We start from the raw sequence: 16,327 nt of genomic DNA, 5'->3' as shown, positions 1-16,327 counted from the left end.
CACAAAGGGAAGGGATGCCTTAAAGAAAAATGACACTTGAGAATTAATGTGGAGAGTTTATGGAGAAACTATAATTGGTTGCCAATGGATATGGCATTAGCAATAATGATTACATTGGTGTGAGATTGGTGGTGGTAGAGTTTTGAAATAACCAATCATGCCCAAACTTTAGTGGTAGACGGAGGACTATGACCATCATACGCGATAAAACAACACTTTATAAATGACGTGTTAATTTATTTTAATAACCTCTCATCTCCCATCATGTATTTGTACCAATGCTCTTATGAGGTTTCATATTGTAAATGGAACTGACAAAAGAAATACGACAATTTAGAATTAATGGACAAACTACAATTGGTTGCAAATGGATTTGTAAGGTGAAATAAAATTTGATGGCATAATTATTAGATATAAAAATAGACTTAAAGTGAAAATGTATGCATAGAACAACCACGGGTAATGATAATTTAGTAAGCAAGGTAAAGAAATATTTATGTGGATACACCATGTGTAGAGTATAGAAGATGTGTCAATGTTTGATGATCTTATAATAATGATAATAATTGAATGCATGTTAATTAATGTTAAGAAGAAATTGACTTGCTGGTTTAAAATAAAAAGATGTAGAACTAATATATTTTCTTAAACAAAACAAAACATTTAAACGTTCAACTTCTTATTTTTTATCTTAAGCTTTAACCAAAGTACTATCATAACATATATTATAATAAGATATAAATTTTAATATAATATTAAAGGTTCTCTTATTAAATATATTGTTTATTTATGGTTGGTAAGTCACAAGTAGTAATCAACATTATGCAATAACCCTACGTAGTTTCGTCTTTTTCTATTTAGTTTGAATGAATTTTAAGGGTGAATTGTAAGTATTGTTATGGCTAAGAACAATATATCTTTGTCATTATGCTCATCCCAATCTCCTAGCTTAAAACCTTTAACGAGAGTCTTACTAGCTTCCAAGAGGTAGTAAACAATGACTTGATGTCTTTGAGCAATGTTTGCTTGAAATGTTGATGCCAATTGATTTAATCGACCCGTCAAACATAACCCTAGGTATTGTGAGTGGAGTTGGTACATCTACCAACCCACTAGAATCATGTGAAGAGTTTGAAACCCCCAACATATGTGGGCGGTGTTTCAATTCGGATTGTCGATGTGGTTTATCGGTGGCATGTCAAGCAAAAGCAAACCATCTAATTGCGGGAGATCATGGATGATGAAACTTGTATAGAGCATGCTCATTCAACCTACAAGATGACTCATAGATGGTGATGAAATTTGTTTAAAGAGATGAAAGGAATAAGATTCTTCTTTCCTTTCTACATTTTCAATATCTATTGTTATTTCCTAATGGGACATCTCAGATGTGTCGAATCAAATGTGTACTATTATTTCCTAGCTTTATGTAATGAGGTGGCTCAAGTGTTTGTAGATAGCAAAATCGTTCACCATGACTCATCATGTGATTTGATGTGTTCGAGTCCACTAAAAAGACTTCATCAATTGCTTGCACTCGTCAACATGGACTTTACCTCATTACAAACATATTGTTGTAGTCATCATATGATCGGAGATGGTGGCATAATTTGTGAATTGTCAATTGTTGCTAACATCACTTTTCATATTACAAAAATCCACCTTGATAAGCCCAAGATCTACCCAACACTAGCATTCCATTTTGTTCTTGCGGTTTGTTCCCTCTTTTGCTCTCACTCTTAGTTTCGCTCGGGATGTGAGAGTTTGCGTGCTATCCTCCATTTTGTTATCGAAAACCCATTGTTCTTCCTTTAGTTTGGTGGCCACAAACATTAATATCCAAGTGTGCATAGAAAATGGCCTTTGGGGGCTAAGCTCTTCGTGACAAAACAACTTTATTCTACCGGCTATATATATTATAGGTGGAAGAATGGTGGTGTTTTCTTGTGATAAGAACAACGACCCATAACGAATCGTTGCAAAAGTATGGAAAGGCGTATTTCCACCATCTATTCCTTGTCAATCCACATCCCAACGAAGTCAAGAGGATCGCATTGAGACTTATTAAAAGGGTGTAGTAATTGACAGGCAAATCCTTTTGTTGGGCAAATTTGAACCCTTTGGTAGAGTTGAAGCTTTCATGCAATCATAATGGTGGCAAAAAGCTTTTTGAGGTTCTCCGCCATGACCAAAAGTGTCATGGGAACCATTATAAGACGTTCCTAGGGGTGGGTGTGGACACACAACTGTAATGTTGTGTGGGAAAGGGGGCAGACATGCATAGTAGCCTCTATGCATGGAGTTTGAAGCCTAGGAGTGTGAGCAAGTGATGCCTAGGCTTGGTAAGTGAATTTGGATGTTGTATTGTGCATTGGTTCCCAACACCAAGCTACAATAGTAGCAACTACTTCTACACTGATGGTGGGAACAAGCAATGGACTACTCCTTCTCCTTCATCTCTCACTCATCGAATCATCAAGCCTCAATGAGTGGCAATTGTTTACTATTTGGCTCTAGAGGATCTCCCTTTTAGTCCAAGGCCTAAATTTGCCTTAGCCAAAGCCAATAATTAATTGGCCCTAACTAGGGCATATATGGGATAAACTATTTATGAAATTAGGCTAAACTAGGGTTGATTTCCTATTTTCGTCTAAAGCTAATTTAGGATCCTTGAGTAGGCTCAAATAGGGACCTAGAGACAAGTTGGGGATCCCTAGGGACGTTTCAGTACATCCCATCGAACACAAGGTTGATTAAAGAGTCTTTAGGTTCACAGATTAAGAGACCTATGGACAATTAAGCGGATGTTTTCACTTGTTTTTCTTCTTTTGATTCTTGAAGCAGTAAATGAGGCATGATCTCTCGATCTAGGAACAATTGGAGCATGAATTTTGGTATTTATCCCAAAAAAAACTTCCATTCTCTCTTGTTGTCACATATTCTCTTTAATTGTGTGTTATGTGTACTTGATTTTATATTCTTTATGTGTTAATTCATGTGTCAGGGTGTACCATTGTTTCTAATTCTAATTAAGATACACACAATTATAGTAGGGTTATGAAGAACATATTTTTGTAGTGATTAAACATCATATTACATCACAAGCTCACAAATATGAATCAAATGCAAATGAGACAAAGTCTCAACTCCATTGCACAGTGTGGCTTGAATGACAATAGTTAAGAGAAGATGTATTATTATATTATGGAGAAAAGTGGGAGAAGATCTTCAAGTTTTGGTGCAACATTCCAACTGACGGTGGTCATGTCACCTCTTTGTTGTTGTTGTGCCATTGAAAGATCAGTCTAGAGTGGCGGTCAATTCCCATTTGAAAATATTTCTAATTTTTTTAAATACATACAATGTTGAAATGCTTCAAAATGGTATGAACAAGACAAGCAAACATAAATGCTTCAATGAGGCGGTGGTTGTGTCATTACACAAAAGAATCATTAAGCTTCAAGAAGCCCACACATCTTAGGGTTCTTTCAAGCACAAATTGATAGAAGAGTTTGGAGATGAAGAGTTGTTAGGGATAAGTCAATATGGACATGACAAGTGGGTGACATTGAAGAAAGGCGACGATAGTGTAACAATGGTGTTCGTCGAGTTTGAGCATCATTTTTCTTAACTATCGAGGGGAGATCAAAGATTGGCAGGGATGGCAAAATTTATATATTTTCTTAAGATCTACTAGCCATGATGAAAGCATGAAGCTTGATATCCAATTAAAAGATGATAATAGAGTGAATGGGGTCATAGAGAATTTGGATGAAGTAATAAGAGCATGCAACCAATATGATAAGTAGAAAGTGAACATCTCAATAGGTGCTATGATTTGATATGTGGGTTTTAGTGCACGCATAATAACCAACAATGCGCAACCTACTATTCCAAGGTGTTGAAAACTAAAGAAGAAGTTAAAAAATTGTGGAATTGGGACAAAAGAGATATCACACCCAATGTTAAGCGCACATCAATGTTGAAATGGAAGAATCATTAAGAAGGCTTATGAGAGACTAAAAGGGAAGATTTATGCCGAATAGAAGGTGGAAGTGAAGTAGGAGCAAAAGAAGAAAGAAGAGGTGGCGCAGACTTCCTTGATGAAAGCGATTGACGTAAGAACCCATGAGAACTTGGAAATGGTGAAAAATGTCACTATAGAGGCCCATGTACAACACGAAGAGAATACTAAGGGAGAAGGTATGTAACATACCACCGTATTGTCACGTGATCATGAAATGGCCAATGACAAGGCCACAAATAAAGATGGATGACGGGTGGATGACGAGCATCTCCGAAGCTTCGCACCAAAGAGCCATTATACTAGGGAATGGAAATGAAAAGTTGGAGAAGGCGGTTTGGATGATGACACAAATGCCATCTCCGAAATGTCGTGTCTAAGCTTCACTACAGTCGGGGAGGACCTTACATGGAATTCTAGTCATGTGAAGAGAGAAGACTTGAAGATGAGGTCATAATATAAGATTCCCTGTAGCCACTATGCATGTGACCTTACCAAAAGATAAAGTAACGAAGAAAAGGCCTATGCAATCGAGAAATCAAGAGGTGAAGGCAAACAAAAACAAAGAAGGTAAAGAATGTGGTAAGTTTTTCTCGCAACAGAACCATGGGACTAGTATGTTGACGAGTCGGGATAGGCAGTCTTAGGTGGATGACAAGAAAGAAGATCATCACCAAAGCTTTTGGTCCAAAAAATTGCAATAGGATCGAACGTTGGGCTTGTCATCGCTATCGGACTCACTCACTCAATCAATCAAAAAAAAATGAAAAGGTTGTTGAAAAAAATATTTCAGAAGATAATCAAGTGGCAATGCTAAACCGGGAAACCGTTTAAACCGAACCGTTTAAACACTTCACTCATTTTACATTCCTTCATTTCTCCCGCCACGACACGCACGTTTCTGTCTGTCTCTGCTCGCTCTCTGCAGTCTCGCCATGGACACCATGGACCTCGATCCTCAGCTCCATGCCCCGGAAGCCTCGTCTCATGCCCTCTGTCCATCGCAACCTTCTCCTCCTCCTCCTCCTCACCATCGCCATGACTCTCCACCCCTTCTGCTCCTGCCTCCTCCCGCGAACCCAACCTCCGACAAGGTCCCCGTTTCAGGTACTCCTCAAAATCTCTGCAAAACGCTTCCTTACTGTGGTTTCGGGGTTCCACCTCCGTTAGGATGTAGTGCCGGTTTTTGTAGAAGCTCTTCTTTCATCTCTCTCTCTCTCTCATGCTTCTTCGCGAGATTACCACGTGATCAGTCTTTCCTTTTGGTGAATTGATTCCTTCTCCCTTACGACTCTCTTTCTGAGCAGTGCCGGGTTTGAATAACGTTTCTTTCATCTCTATCATGCGTCATTTCAGATTCCCACAATATTTCTATTTCTGTTCTTTCTTTTTGCCTTCTGAGGTCTCCTTACCAATTTTGAATGATTTCTGAATATTTCCACTTATTTTCCTGCTTTTCTTGGCTTTTGATGCGTTTCTGTTCTGTTTTTACCCTTAACAGTGGAAGTATGCTTAAAATCGACCAGTGCTGCACGTCATGATGATATACGCTCGGCTGTTGAGAGGTGAGTGTATGTTGTTGAATTGTCTCTTTTTCTTTTTCTTCCTTTTCTTCTTTTTGAACATATTTCTTGTTACGTACTATTGAAAATGTATTCTTAATTATTGATTTATCATGTGCCACAACTTGTGCAATGTAGTGTACTTATTGATGATGGATCTTGATACATAAATCATTGAATGCTTACACAGTAAAGATTTATCATGTGACACAACTCACCGAGTCCATAGTTTGTGAAGTTTTGGCTTGTGAAAGAATGCATTTTTAACAGATCTCTTTGATTGTATGATCAGTAAATGTCTATACCTGTATGATAATTTGTTGAGTGTATAATGAGTAAAGAATATATCTCATTAAATAGCTTATTGAATGTGCTATTAACAGGTTCATATCTTTTTACATAAGTCATGGAATGTTTAAAATGACTCATGCAATTATACACGTGTCCAATCAGACCATATCTTATCATAATGTTCATTAGTATAAATCATAGTAATATCCTCGGAAGTGGTCGTACCATCTTTCTGATCAAGGTTACTCTTTTACTAATCATGCTGAAAGTTCCTTTCAAAAACAAATGTAGTAGTACCAGTGATTGAGAGGATGTGCTCTCAAAATATTGAACTTGCTCCCTGCTTAACCCAAGTGGAATGGAAGGTCCGTCACAGATCTTATATACACTGTTGCTACAAGGGTCAAACAACAACGCCTCAAATAACTATTGAGAAGCCCTCATCTTTGTGTGGATTGTCTCATTTTGTGCAACTGGTGACTTGCTATGAATCAAATGGAAAACAAGCTATAAGTGAGTAGATAAGTGATATGTTTTTGAATAAGTGACATTCAGCAGCATGAAAAAAACTTGCTTCATTCCACTGAACTTAAAATAGTGTTTTGTTGAACTTGAAAGAACCTTTTGGTGAGAAGTGGAGGTCATTTTATAGAGCTGAAAGCTGCAGAAATCATAGCGGATGTACTGTCTTTGATAGTATGCTCATTATAGAATATTTTGGGAACTCTACAAATGGGTTGTAGTTGCTAAAAGATTTGTAAACTGCTGGCATTTCTATTTTTTGGGCTGTATATTATTATATTATTTTCTATTAATTATCAATAAAAGAAATATGAGACTAAATTATAGCGAGCTCAAAATTCTCAAAATTCATTGGTTATTTATAACTTCTCTGTTGGTGAAATTAAAATAAATCAGGGGTTCTTTAGGGTTTAGTGTACTTCTTGTGCATATAGTGGTTATGTGCAGGTATCTTTTGGATACCCATAAAAGGGCTAGACATATGTGAAGTAAAAAACACGTGGGGAACTAATTTAAAAGCTGATAAAGACTGAAAGTAGCATTGGTCATAATCATCCGTTTTCCAATTTTCTACCCAAGGTCATAATTCAAAGCAACACTCTCGTTGGCCAATTTGGCCTGTAATGAGATAACAAGAATACATTCTTAACAAAAAAATTGTATTACATTCTTAACAATAATTCATGAGGGTATTGGTTTCCAATGGTGACATTGTTTTTTATATTGTAGGATGCTAGAAAAGAGAAGTCTGACTCATGCGAATGGTCTGATTCCAATAACAGAAAGGGATGATCCATTCCTTCTAGACAATGTTGCAAGCATATGCATTTCTGATACAGGTCTTCTTGGTTGTTTGTTTTGCTGGACCTTAATTATTTATTCATTCATTCGAAATGATTTCTGAATTAGTCTAAATGAAATGAGCAAACCAGAAAATGAAGGTTCTATGGAGGGGGGACAAAGGGATAACAAGAATATCCTTCTTTTTTGGCAGATTTCTCTGAACATTTTTGTATATCAGGTCTGTTATTTTATTTATCTTACGTATTCCAAAAACTAAACCATGTGATTCAGCATTTTAACTATATATATCATCATTTTATTTTATATATGTTCATGTGTTCAATACTGTCAGAATCACTTGGTGAACTGTTTCAATCCCTGTCATCCAATCATGAAGGCTTAGGGTTTAGAGTTTCAGGCCTAGGGGCAAAAGCATGTTGCTAATGTGTCAACTTAACATGAGAGAAAACACTGTCCCGTAGACTCGAGAGAATTTGTAAGTATCGCATTTTCAGTTGGGGTGCGTCTACAATCTGTTTCTGTCAAATATGATGCATGTATTTTCTAGAGGTCAAGGTTATAGAAAGGGATGCATGCATTTGACATGTCTCATAGAGATAATTGCTGTTATGGAAATGTGGAGAGGATTGCATGATGCACTTCCTTTGTGATGGCTTCTATGCAGATGTAGAAACAGGCTCCAGGTTTAGCTTCCTACCAGATTCTGGACATTGCTTTCTTGTTTTGAAACTTTTATTCATCCATACTTTTGGAAAATCGATACTTTTATCCTCTAATAGGAAATTTCTAAATTTTATCAACTATTAAGGCTTTTCTACTCTGTGAAGCAGCCTTCATACCAAATTTCAATTATCGATTATCCTAATAGGGTTAGTTTGTTTTATTTACGTCATCTTCAATGAGCTTGAACAGATAGAAAGATTTTGATTCTTGTTTTGAGAGCAGGCAAACATTCAATTTTTCCATTGATAATCTTGAACTGCAGCTTAATGATGACGGAGCAGGAGAAGAGATGAATGATGATGAAGATATTGCGAGTTTTCAAGATTGGGCCCTTCCTGCAAAAGAATTTCATGGTCTTTGGGAAAGGTGTAGTTTTATGCAGCCGTCATTAAGTAACTTAAGAAGGCAATCAACTATATTGCTACTGCTCAAATTTCTTTTTGTAGTCTTATATTTGATGCAGATGTGAAGCAGCGTTTGGTACGGTATGCAGAGGTGGCTTTACTATTTGCCGATAAATCAGTTAACTCTAATTTGGTCTCGTGGAATAGGTATTAATACTTAGATATTACATATCATGCCATATATCTTCTCCGTTTGGTCAATTATTATAATGCTTCCTAGGATATAGGAAAATGTCACTATTCAGAAATCTGTTAAAAATGTTGCAATGAGAGTTGAAGTTTTTATCGTGGGCACCGTGTTCCATTATAATCCTTCACCATTTGTTCTTCTTATCTGATTTAGTTTTGTTCTATATGTTTTATGTATCACTCATTTTATGAACTCTAATATATTTCTATAACAGACTTACCTATTTTCTGTTGGTTTATAGAACTTTTAGGTATCTAATTTTTTACCTTTTGTTTTTCTTCTTGTATTCTATTTAGAATCTTGATGCTTATGGAATAAAATGGGATACATGTGAGTACAATTCTCTTAAAATACCAGTGAACCACTTAGCTCTAATCCATAAATAGCTAATATCTAATTTTTTATCTTTTGTTTTTCTTCTTGTATTCTATTTAGAATCTTGATGCTTATGGAATAAAATGGGATACATGTGAGTACAATTCTCTTAAAAGATCAGTGAACCACCTGAGCTCTAACCTGAGCTCTAATCCATAAATAGCTAATATGGATAGCCTTTATTTCAAAATATAAAGGCTTATGATGCAGCTCATTTTCTTCCAAATTTATTCATGATTATCATGCGATTGTGATCTTACTTATTGCTATATCTATACATAGAATTGTGATACACTCGTGATTCGGTGTCAAGTTTATTTTCAAAATGGTTGAAATTCTGAATTTCATTTCTACCATTTACAAACTATGCTAATGTCAAATTCCTTCATGCAATATGGATGATTGTTGGATACTAAATGCCATTGGTTTAGGTGCAAATCATTGCTTAGCATATGTCTTTGCACTGACTCTGACTCTGACTCTGAATATACCATTCTGGTATAAATGGAAGAAGCTAGAGCGACACATATTTATGCATCAAGAAAGAATAGATGACACTGTTCCTCCAATGAGAAACTTAAACATCTCTTCTAAAATAGAATAGGAATGCTCATTAATATAAGCATAGATTGACACATGTGTGATATTCGTCATATTCTCCATGCGCAATATTCTCAATATTCGAGAATACAAAATGGCCCCAAGAATATTAAAAAACCATTCGTTTTGTAAAATAAATATAAAAAATTATTTATTTATTTAAATAAATGTATTTCACCAAAAAAACAATTATTCATTAATAGATTATAGTGTCAAGAGAGTTTATGAAACTTATTTTAATTAATTAATTTTTTAAAAACGATTATTTTTATATTTATTATACAAATATGATTACTATTAGTATGAACTTTGAAGATATAATTAGTTTGAAGTACCATTTTTAATGTCAAGATAAAAATATCTATAAATTTTGAGGAAATAAAAAGTGAGAAATTAATGAGCCTTTATTTTATTTTATTTATTTATTAAAAATAAAACGACTATACATTTATTATAAAATTTTATTAGTGTCAAGTCTCCAAAGTCCCTCTTTTATTATCCCTATTTATTGTTAAGTTCTTTTCTTTTTATCTTAGGAATTTTTTTTAAAAAAAGTTTTTTTTTTTGGGGGGGGGTTTAAACGAATACTTGACTACCCATTCGTATTCGTATTCGTTTGCATTTGAATGGGAAACCCCACGAATGCGAATATGTCAATCTATGAATATAAATAAAACTTTTCAGTGAGCTTTATGAATGCTACATTTATGTGTACTCCCTCCATTTTAATTTGAAATGTGAATGTTTGATGTTTTACCTGTGTCTTATTTGTTGCACCTGTGAGGATGGCACATTCGTTGCATCAATATCTCACTGCTATGTGTAGTTGGCAACCTATTGATGCTTATATGACATGCAGTGTCTGTCATACAGAAATGATATTTAATGCAGTCTGTCATGACAAAACCATTAAAACTGAAATGTATGATTTGTGCATACTTTGACATTTATTTTCCACAATACCCCAGTGCAAGTAAAACAAGTGCATGCACGACATTAGTGTGCTAATCTGTATTGACATATGACACATCGTTCAAATACAAATAGACATGAATAGCTTTTTATATTTTGTTTTTCAAAATTTTAACCAGATTCCATGTGCCAAGAGGTCAGCTTAGCCAATTCTTTGCAGGGTAATTTTGCTCCATGGACCGCCTGGAACTGGTAAAACATCCTTATGCAAGGCAATTGCGCAAAAGCTCTCAATTCGTTTGAGCAGAAGGTTCTTCAGTTTCCTTGCATTGGTCTACTAAACATGCTGAAATATTTCCTTTTGATTGCTTCATCACAAACATCTGGAAATTGCTTGTGGTCAGCTGCAAATATAGTATGGATGAAAGAAAATCAAGTTTTAGAACTATTATGATCTGGCTTTGGATGATCCTGTCCATGCGAAATGTGTCAAAGCATTGTGTTTAACTGCTATGTAAGGATATTAAATAATAATAATGAGTGCAACCTAAAGATGAAGTGGATGAGTAAATAATATTTACCAAGAATGTAATTAGAGGGCTAATATATGAGAGTGCAAGTCTTCCTATATCTTAATTTATTTCTTGCAATTATTATATGGTTATTTAGAGGGCTAATATGAAATTCCATCGTTATTGTTTAAAGAATTATGTGGGGGTACTAAGAAAGAGAACACTATCAGATATCCAGAGTCACAGTTGCTGGAGATCAATGCACATTCCCTTTTTAGCAAATGGTTTTCAGAGAGTGGGAAGTTGGTATGATTCATACCTCAATCATTGATCTCATGAAGACTCAGTCCTTTTATTTCATGTATTGTAAATGTCCTAATTTATCAATTCAATTTCATGATTACTTTGTGTCACAGGGGCATATGTAACAGTTACATTCAACCTCTTCACTTGTTTGTTTTTGACTATCTTATTTTATTCAACATGCCCCCAAGCCGCCTTACACTTTAATAGTCTGTCTTCTAATGTAGATGATCTCTTTCACATTTTCCTTCTTTCAACATTTTGTTGGTTTATGGCTCCTTGAAGTATTTCTCCATTGATATATATGTAGCATTATTTGAAATAGGATGTGTTTTATATAGGAAACCCGAACGAAAATTTGACTATATTAAAGTATTTTTAATTGATTAGAATGTCACCCCCACCCCCATGCTGACGTGTTTCTGTTTCTTTGTTGTTTCCTACACTATTTTGCATCTGAAATGGTGAACATGTGTAGTTTTTGCTTATGACATCTTATATATGCATAACCAGGCTATACCATTGTAGACCCTACTGAAAAGACTTTTGAGGATGAGGCAAGTATGTGGATGTGAATTATCTATTCCCTTGTCACTTCTAGCCGGGGACATTCTCCTCAGAGTATCTTCAATGAAGGGCGATTCTTGATATTAACTCAACTTATCTTAATTATGCTTGATTTGTTCTGCATTTCAGAAATGTCAGTTTTTAGAGGACTACATGTTTTTTTAAAGACATTTCACACTTGTCAATTAACAGCTTGATAGAGGGTTCAAAATGGGATCTGTGTCTACTACGGACACCTTTAGTCAATTGACTATTATCTCTTGTTGCTGAGGCATAATGCGTGCTGCTTTCTCAAAAGTGCTAGATGAGTTTACAGTTGTGGAATTTGGAAGATTCTATTTTGTATGGATTATGTACCTAGACCCAGGATTGGCTCCCTCAATGAGTTTCGGCAAAAATGTTTATAAGAGGCTACTCTAGAATCTAATCACGAAAGAGCTTCCAATGCTGTAATACGCAACCTGGCTAACAAACTAGGGCAATGCAGGTCACCATGATGTATAGAACCATATTCCTTAGCAGATATTTCAATTGTGAATACCATTTCTCTGTGAGAATTTTCTCCCACTGATTTATCACCCAATTTTTACCCAATGCCAGAAAATGTGCAACATTGAAGTGAGACACCATGTAATACGATACATATGGATTCATCATCTAAAAGTGTATTCATCCATTGGATTTGCTACCATTCTGTTATCCTTTTGGAAATAGGAGCTTTCAAGATTTAGCCATAGTTAGATATGTGTTTGCTTGTTGTAGACTTCATCAGTCTTTTCTGGACGGGTATGCAATTTTCTTTTTTTGACTGCTACAACTGCTGGTATATAACTAGAAAACTCTGACTTGTTTATATTACTTTTGTCAAAGTTATAGTCTGTGAACTTTATTTTCTCACCCATTATTTTACAATAAAGATGTAAAAAAAAAAGTTTTAAAAATATGCATAATGCTGATGCAAATCTCTAACACTATAACTCTTGCTCATGTTCAAAATTGCTAGATTTGTTTCTAATCTAGTAGAGGCGATGACAATTTCATTTACATATGTTCTTCTACAGGTCACAAAGCTATTTCAGAAAATACACTCTTTTCTTGAGGACCATACGCTGATATTTCTACTTATTGGTAAGTACAATTTTTTATTATTTAGGAATCTGAAATTTTAATAAATCTCAAGAAACATGGTTTCTTAGGATGGCTCATCTTTTCATGCTTGTATTTGAGTGTATGCTGTTTCAATAAAGAACCCTAGTTGCCAATCCTCTGGCCAATATCATTTCATAGATACCATGTTAATTCACTGACGGAAAGGTACAATGTTTCTGATTTCTGGTAGCATGGGTTTCGGATAGAGTACCGTTCCGTCAGTTAACATGGTATCAGTTATCCATAAAATCCATGTTAACTCTCTGATTGTATTTCTCAGAGAGACCCATGCTTCTGTTATACACAAAATTTGATATCTAATGATTTTGAATAGATGAGGTTGAAAGTTTAGCATCTGCCAGGCAAGCTGCTCTATCAGGATCAGAGCCTTCAGACTCTATTAGAGTATGTATATACTCTCTCTCTCACTCACTCTCACTCTCTCTTTCTGAAACTATTACCTTATTAATCTTAAAGCCATAAATTATCACTAAGCTCCATTGGCAGCACTGGAAATGCCAGACTCTTATGTAATCTGTCTCTATTTTCTTTTGTCTAATTTGTTAGTCAATTCTTTTGAAGTGCTGACAAGAGCACTAATCTTATTATCATGTATGCCACATTTTGGCAGGTGGTTAATGCTCTTTTGACTCAGCTAGATAGATTGAAATCATGCCCAAATGTTTTTGTTCTCACTACATCAAATATTACTGGTGCAATTGGTAAGGATACACTGTCACAGAAAGCATTGTCGTTGATCAAATACTTCTCAGTACGTGACAGCCTGTCTCTGCAGATATTGCATTTGTAGATCGGGCAGATATAAAAGCTTATGTAGGGCCTCCATCACTTGCAGCGCGATATGAAATCCTTCGATCTTGTGTGAAAGAGCTGTATAGAGTTGGACTAATTACTTTCAAATCGGTAATGCATGGTTTGATGAAGTTGATAATATCCTTGATGGAAATAATTCATGTATATATGAGAAAAAATTGTTTGCTGAAGTTGATAATATAACTTGGTAGAAGAAATTCATGTGAGTATTAGAATTAAGTACTAGAAACATTAATAAATTCACAGCATTCTCTATGCAGCAAACTGAGAATAAAGAAACAATGATTGTAACCTACGATGCGTTAAATTCTTCTGGACAGTTGCCAGAGGCACAAGAGCTCTCATTCTCAAGGTCACTTTTGATCACAGCTCAAATCTCAGAGGTGTTCTTATCTTGCTCCATTTGTCTTATTGAAATCAAGCTTGATATTTCTTTTCCTTAAAACGGATATATGCAAGGGAAAAACACATTAAATACTACCCTTAACATACCAAGGTAAAAATACCAGAATATTTACCAGAAAAATACCCTTGACCTTTTGGATATTTACCAGATTACTCATGGTTTCTAAAAATTACCACGGTCTTCAGGAGTATTACTAGAGGGGGTATTCTCGTCTAGTAAAAATTTGAAAGCTGAGGGAGAATTTTAAAAATATCCCAAAAGTTTTTAGGGGAATGTTGTTTTAAACTATAATCAAACTTATATAGTATGCCCATACTTGTTTTAGGGGAACTTTGCTGTTTCAATTTAATACAAATTTGAAACCCTAAGCATATTTTGTTGTCTTTTTGCTATGTAAGGGTTTAAGTGGTCGAACTCTACGCAAACTGCCTTTCTTGGCATATGCATCCATGCCAATTGCAGCATCAGCTGAACTCTCAAGGTTTCTTCTCTTCCTAGAAGCTGCAGCCAAGAAGGATGTTGCTGAGTTTCAGAACGTTAAAGTAGAAGGATGACTAATGATGATGCTATTCAAGTACGAGAGAGAAGACATGTGTACAGAGGCACTGAATATATAGACTACACGAGAAACATATTTTGTGTAACAGTAAAATCCTAAACATTATGTATCACGATTTTGGGCTTCGGTTATAACTTAGTATATCATGATGTTGGAACTGGATTTCCTTATATAAAGTGAAATCAGGAGACTTTGAAACAAAGCTTTACTTGATGTTCCCCAATGGTATGATGCAAGTGACAAGGAATTCTAGAGTACTGGCATGACCTATGCTTCCGATTGAGTTCCCAATTAGAGTGTTAAGCCAATGCAACAAGTTCTAACATAGCTAGAGTTAATAGGTGAATGTAAAATATGCTAGGTGTGAAGGGCAATACATTGGTAAGGAGTAGGGGAGTAAATTTCTTCATTGCATTCTTGTCCTTGGACCAGGCATGACGTAAGTAGTTTTGTATGGTTGTAATTCCCACACAACGTGATGCTCTACCATTTGTTGATGTTTGTTTAATGCTGTATGGAGCTCTTAATGGAGGGAGTGGAAGTTGTTAGGGTAAATTGACTAGTAGGATTGGACGATTTGCTTGAGGTGGTGATTTATGTTAAACTGTTGGTACAATTTGAAATTGTTTGTTAGGTGCCCTCCAACAATTCTTGGGATAGGGCATGAAAAATGCCTTGCTTTGGATGCAATTTTGTGATCTATGTTTTTGAAATTATGGACATTTTTGACCCATGCCGTTTACATGTAAGGTATCTAGTATTTATTATTGTCCTGCATAGCTAAAATTAGTTGAAAGTTAAGGAAGAAAATAAAAGTAAAACAAAACATGAATTTAATCAGATGATAAGGCTTATTAGGTAAATGTAAATGGGTAATTAGCAAAGAAATCACCTGATTGAATTTTTTTTTTAATGAAAATAACAAGAAATATCAATGGAAATCATGAGGAACAAAAAAAACACTTAACAATCACTAGAATAACTAAACCTTGCGACACCCATGGCTCCTCTTGTCGTAGATAGGAATCAAACACCTAGCTTCCAATGTCATAATGAAGGTTGGTTGTTCATCTTGTCCAAATTAAGGATAATAACACTAGTTATGGAATCATAAGTACATCATTCTCTCTCGATATCTTGTCTTTTGTCTCACATTCATTGTCTCCTTTTTGCTTGGGTCTAACTATATGTGAGATGTCTCTTCTTAATCCCTTGTCTTCCCCAAAGTTAAGAAAGCTTGCTTTAGGAGCATATGAGAAGCTCACCAACAAATTCAAGTGTTGGTCTTTCGTCCTTGGTCGTGGCACCAAAAGTTGTGTTGGTTGTAGGTTTTCTAGCAGTTCACATCTTCAAGTCGATATAATTGGTTGTAGGTTTATTGCTGGAGTTGTCACTACAAGTCAATATAATTGGTTGAGGGCTTTGGAAACACTATTGATGGTGAACCAATAAATAAGTTTTCATGAAACACTCTTGACCTGCTAGCTTTGTTAGCAATGCTAACCTCACTAATGCCCTAATTGGCTTAAACTTTAAATATGTACGAAAGTAAACACTCACAAAGAGATTACACATATAGGCAGTGACAAC

At 35.3% G+C, this 16,327-nt stretch overlaps 1 protein-coding gene across 2 annotated transcripts; it reads left to right on the top strand.

The window, feature by feature from the left end:
- The first annotated feature begins 4,934 nt into the window (after window positions 1-4,934).
- On the top strand, window positions 4,935-15,195 carry LOC147854880 (pachytene checkpoint-like protein). Of its 2 annotated transcripts, none has more exons than XM_087331389.1 (14): window positions 4,935-5,131; window positions 5,526-5,589; window positions 7,129-7,238; window positions 7,332-7,420; window positions 8,189-8,292; window positions 8,373-8,477; window positions 10,628-10,717; window positions 11,150-11,225; window positions 12,851-12,917; window positions 13,273-13,343; window positions 13,570-13,660; window positions 13,735-13,862; window positions 14,093-14,155; window positions 14,577-15,195. In XM_087331389.1, the coding sequence occupies exons 1-14, from the start codon at window positions 4,960-4,962 to the stop codon at window positions 14,730-14,732; spliced, it is 1,386 nt and encodes a 461-aa protein (XP_087187515.1). In that variant the 5' UTR covers window positions 4,935-4,959; the 3' UTR covers window positions 14,733-15,195. The 2 variants fall into 2 exon arrangements, with proteins under 2 accessions (XP_087187515.1, XP_087187514.1); XM_087331388.1 differs by having other exon boundaries at window positions 14,033-14,155; window positions 14,577-15,192.
- The last annotated feature ends 1,132 nt before the right edge of the window (window positions 15,196-16,327 follow it).

This window comes from Azolla caroliniana, unplaced genomic scaffold (genome assembly GCF_043228905.1).
Source record: "Azolla caroliniana isolate FFs.n. ecotype wild unplaced genomic scaffold, voAzoCaro1.0.p SCAF_15, whole genome shotgun sequence".
Lineage (NCBI taxonomy): Eukaryota > Viridiplantae > Streptophyta > Polypodiopsida > Salviniales > Salviniaceae > Azolla > Azolla caroliniana.
Note: the sequence above shows the minus strand (reverse complement) of the source record. Positions and strands in the feature narration are given on the sequence as shown.

Bases quoted from the DNA above. Each gene is read 5' to 3' on its own strand.
- LOC147854880 (XM_087331388.1), top strand. From the start codon at position 4,960: ATGGACACCATGGACCTCGATCCTCAGCTCCATGCCCCGGAAGCCTCG. The intron at 10,718-11,149 runs GTTCTTCAGTTT...GAACACTATCAG, and splicing joins TCAATTCGTTTGAGCAGAAG to ATATCCAGAGTCACAGTTGC. The intron at 12,918-13,272 runs GTAAGTACAATT...GATTTTGAATAG, and splicing joins GCTGATATTTCTACTTATTG to ATGAGGTTGAAAGTTTAGCA.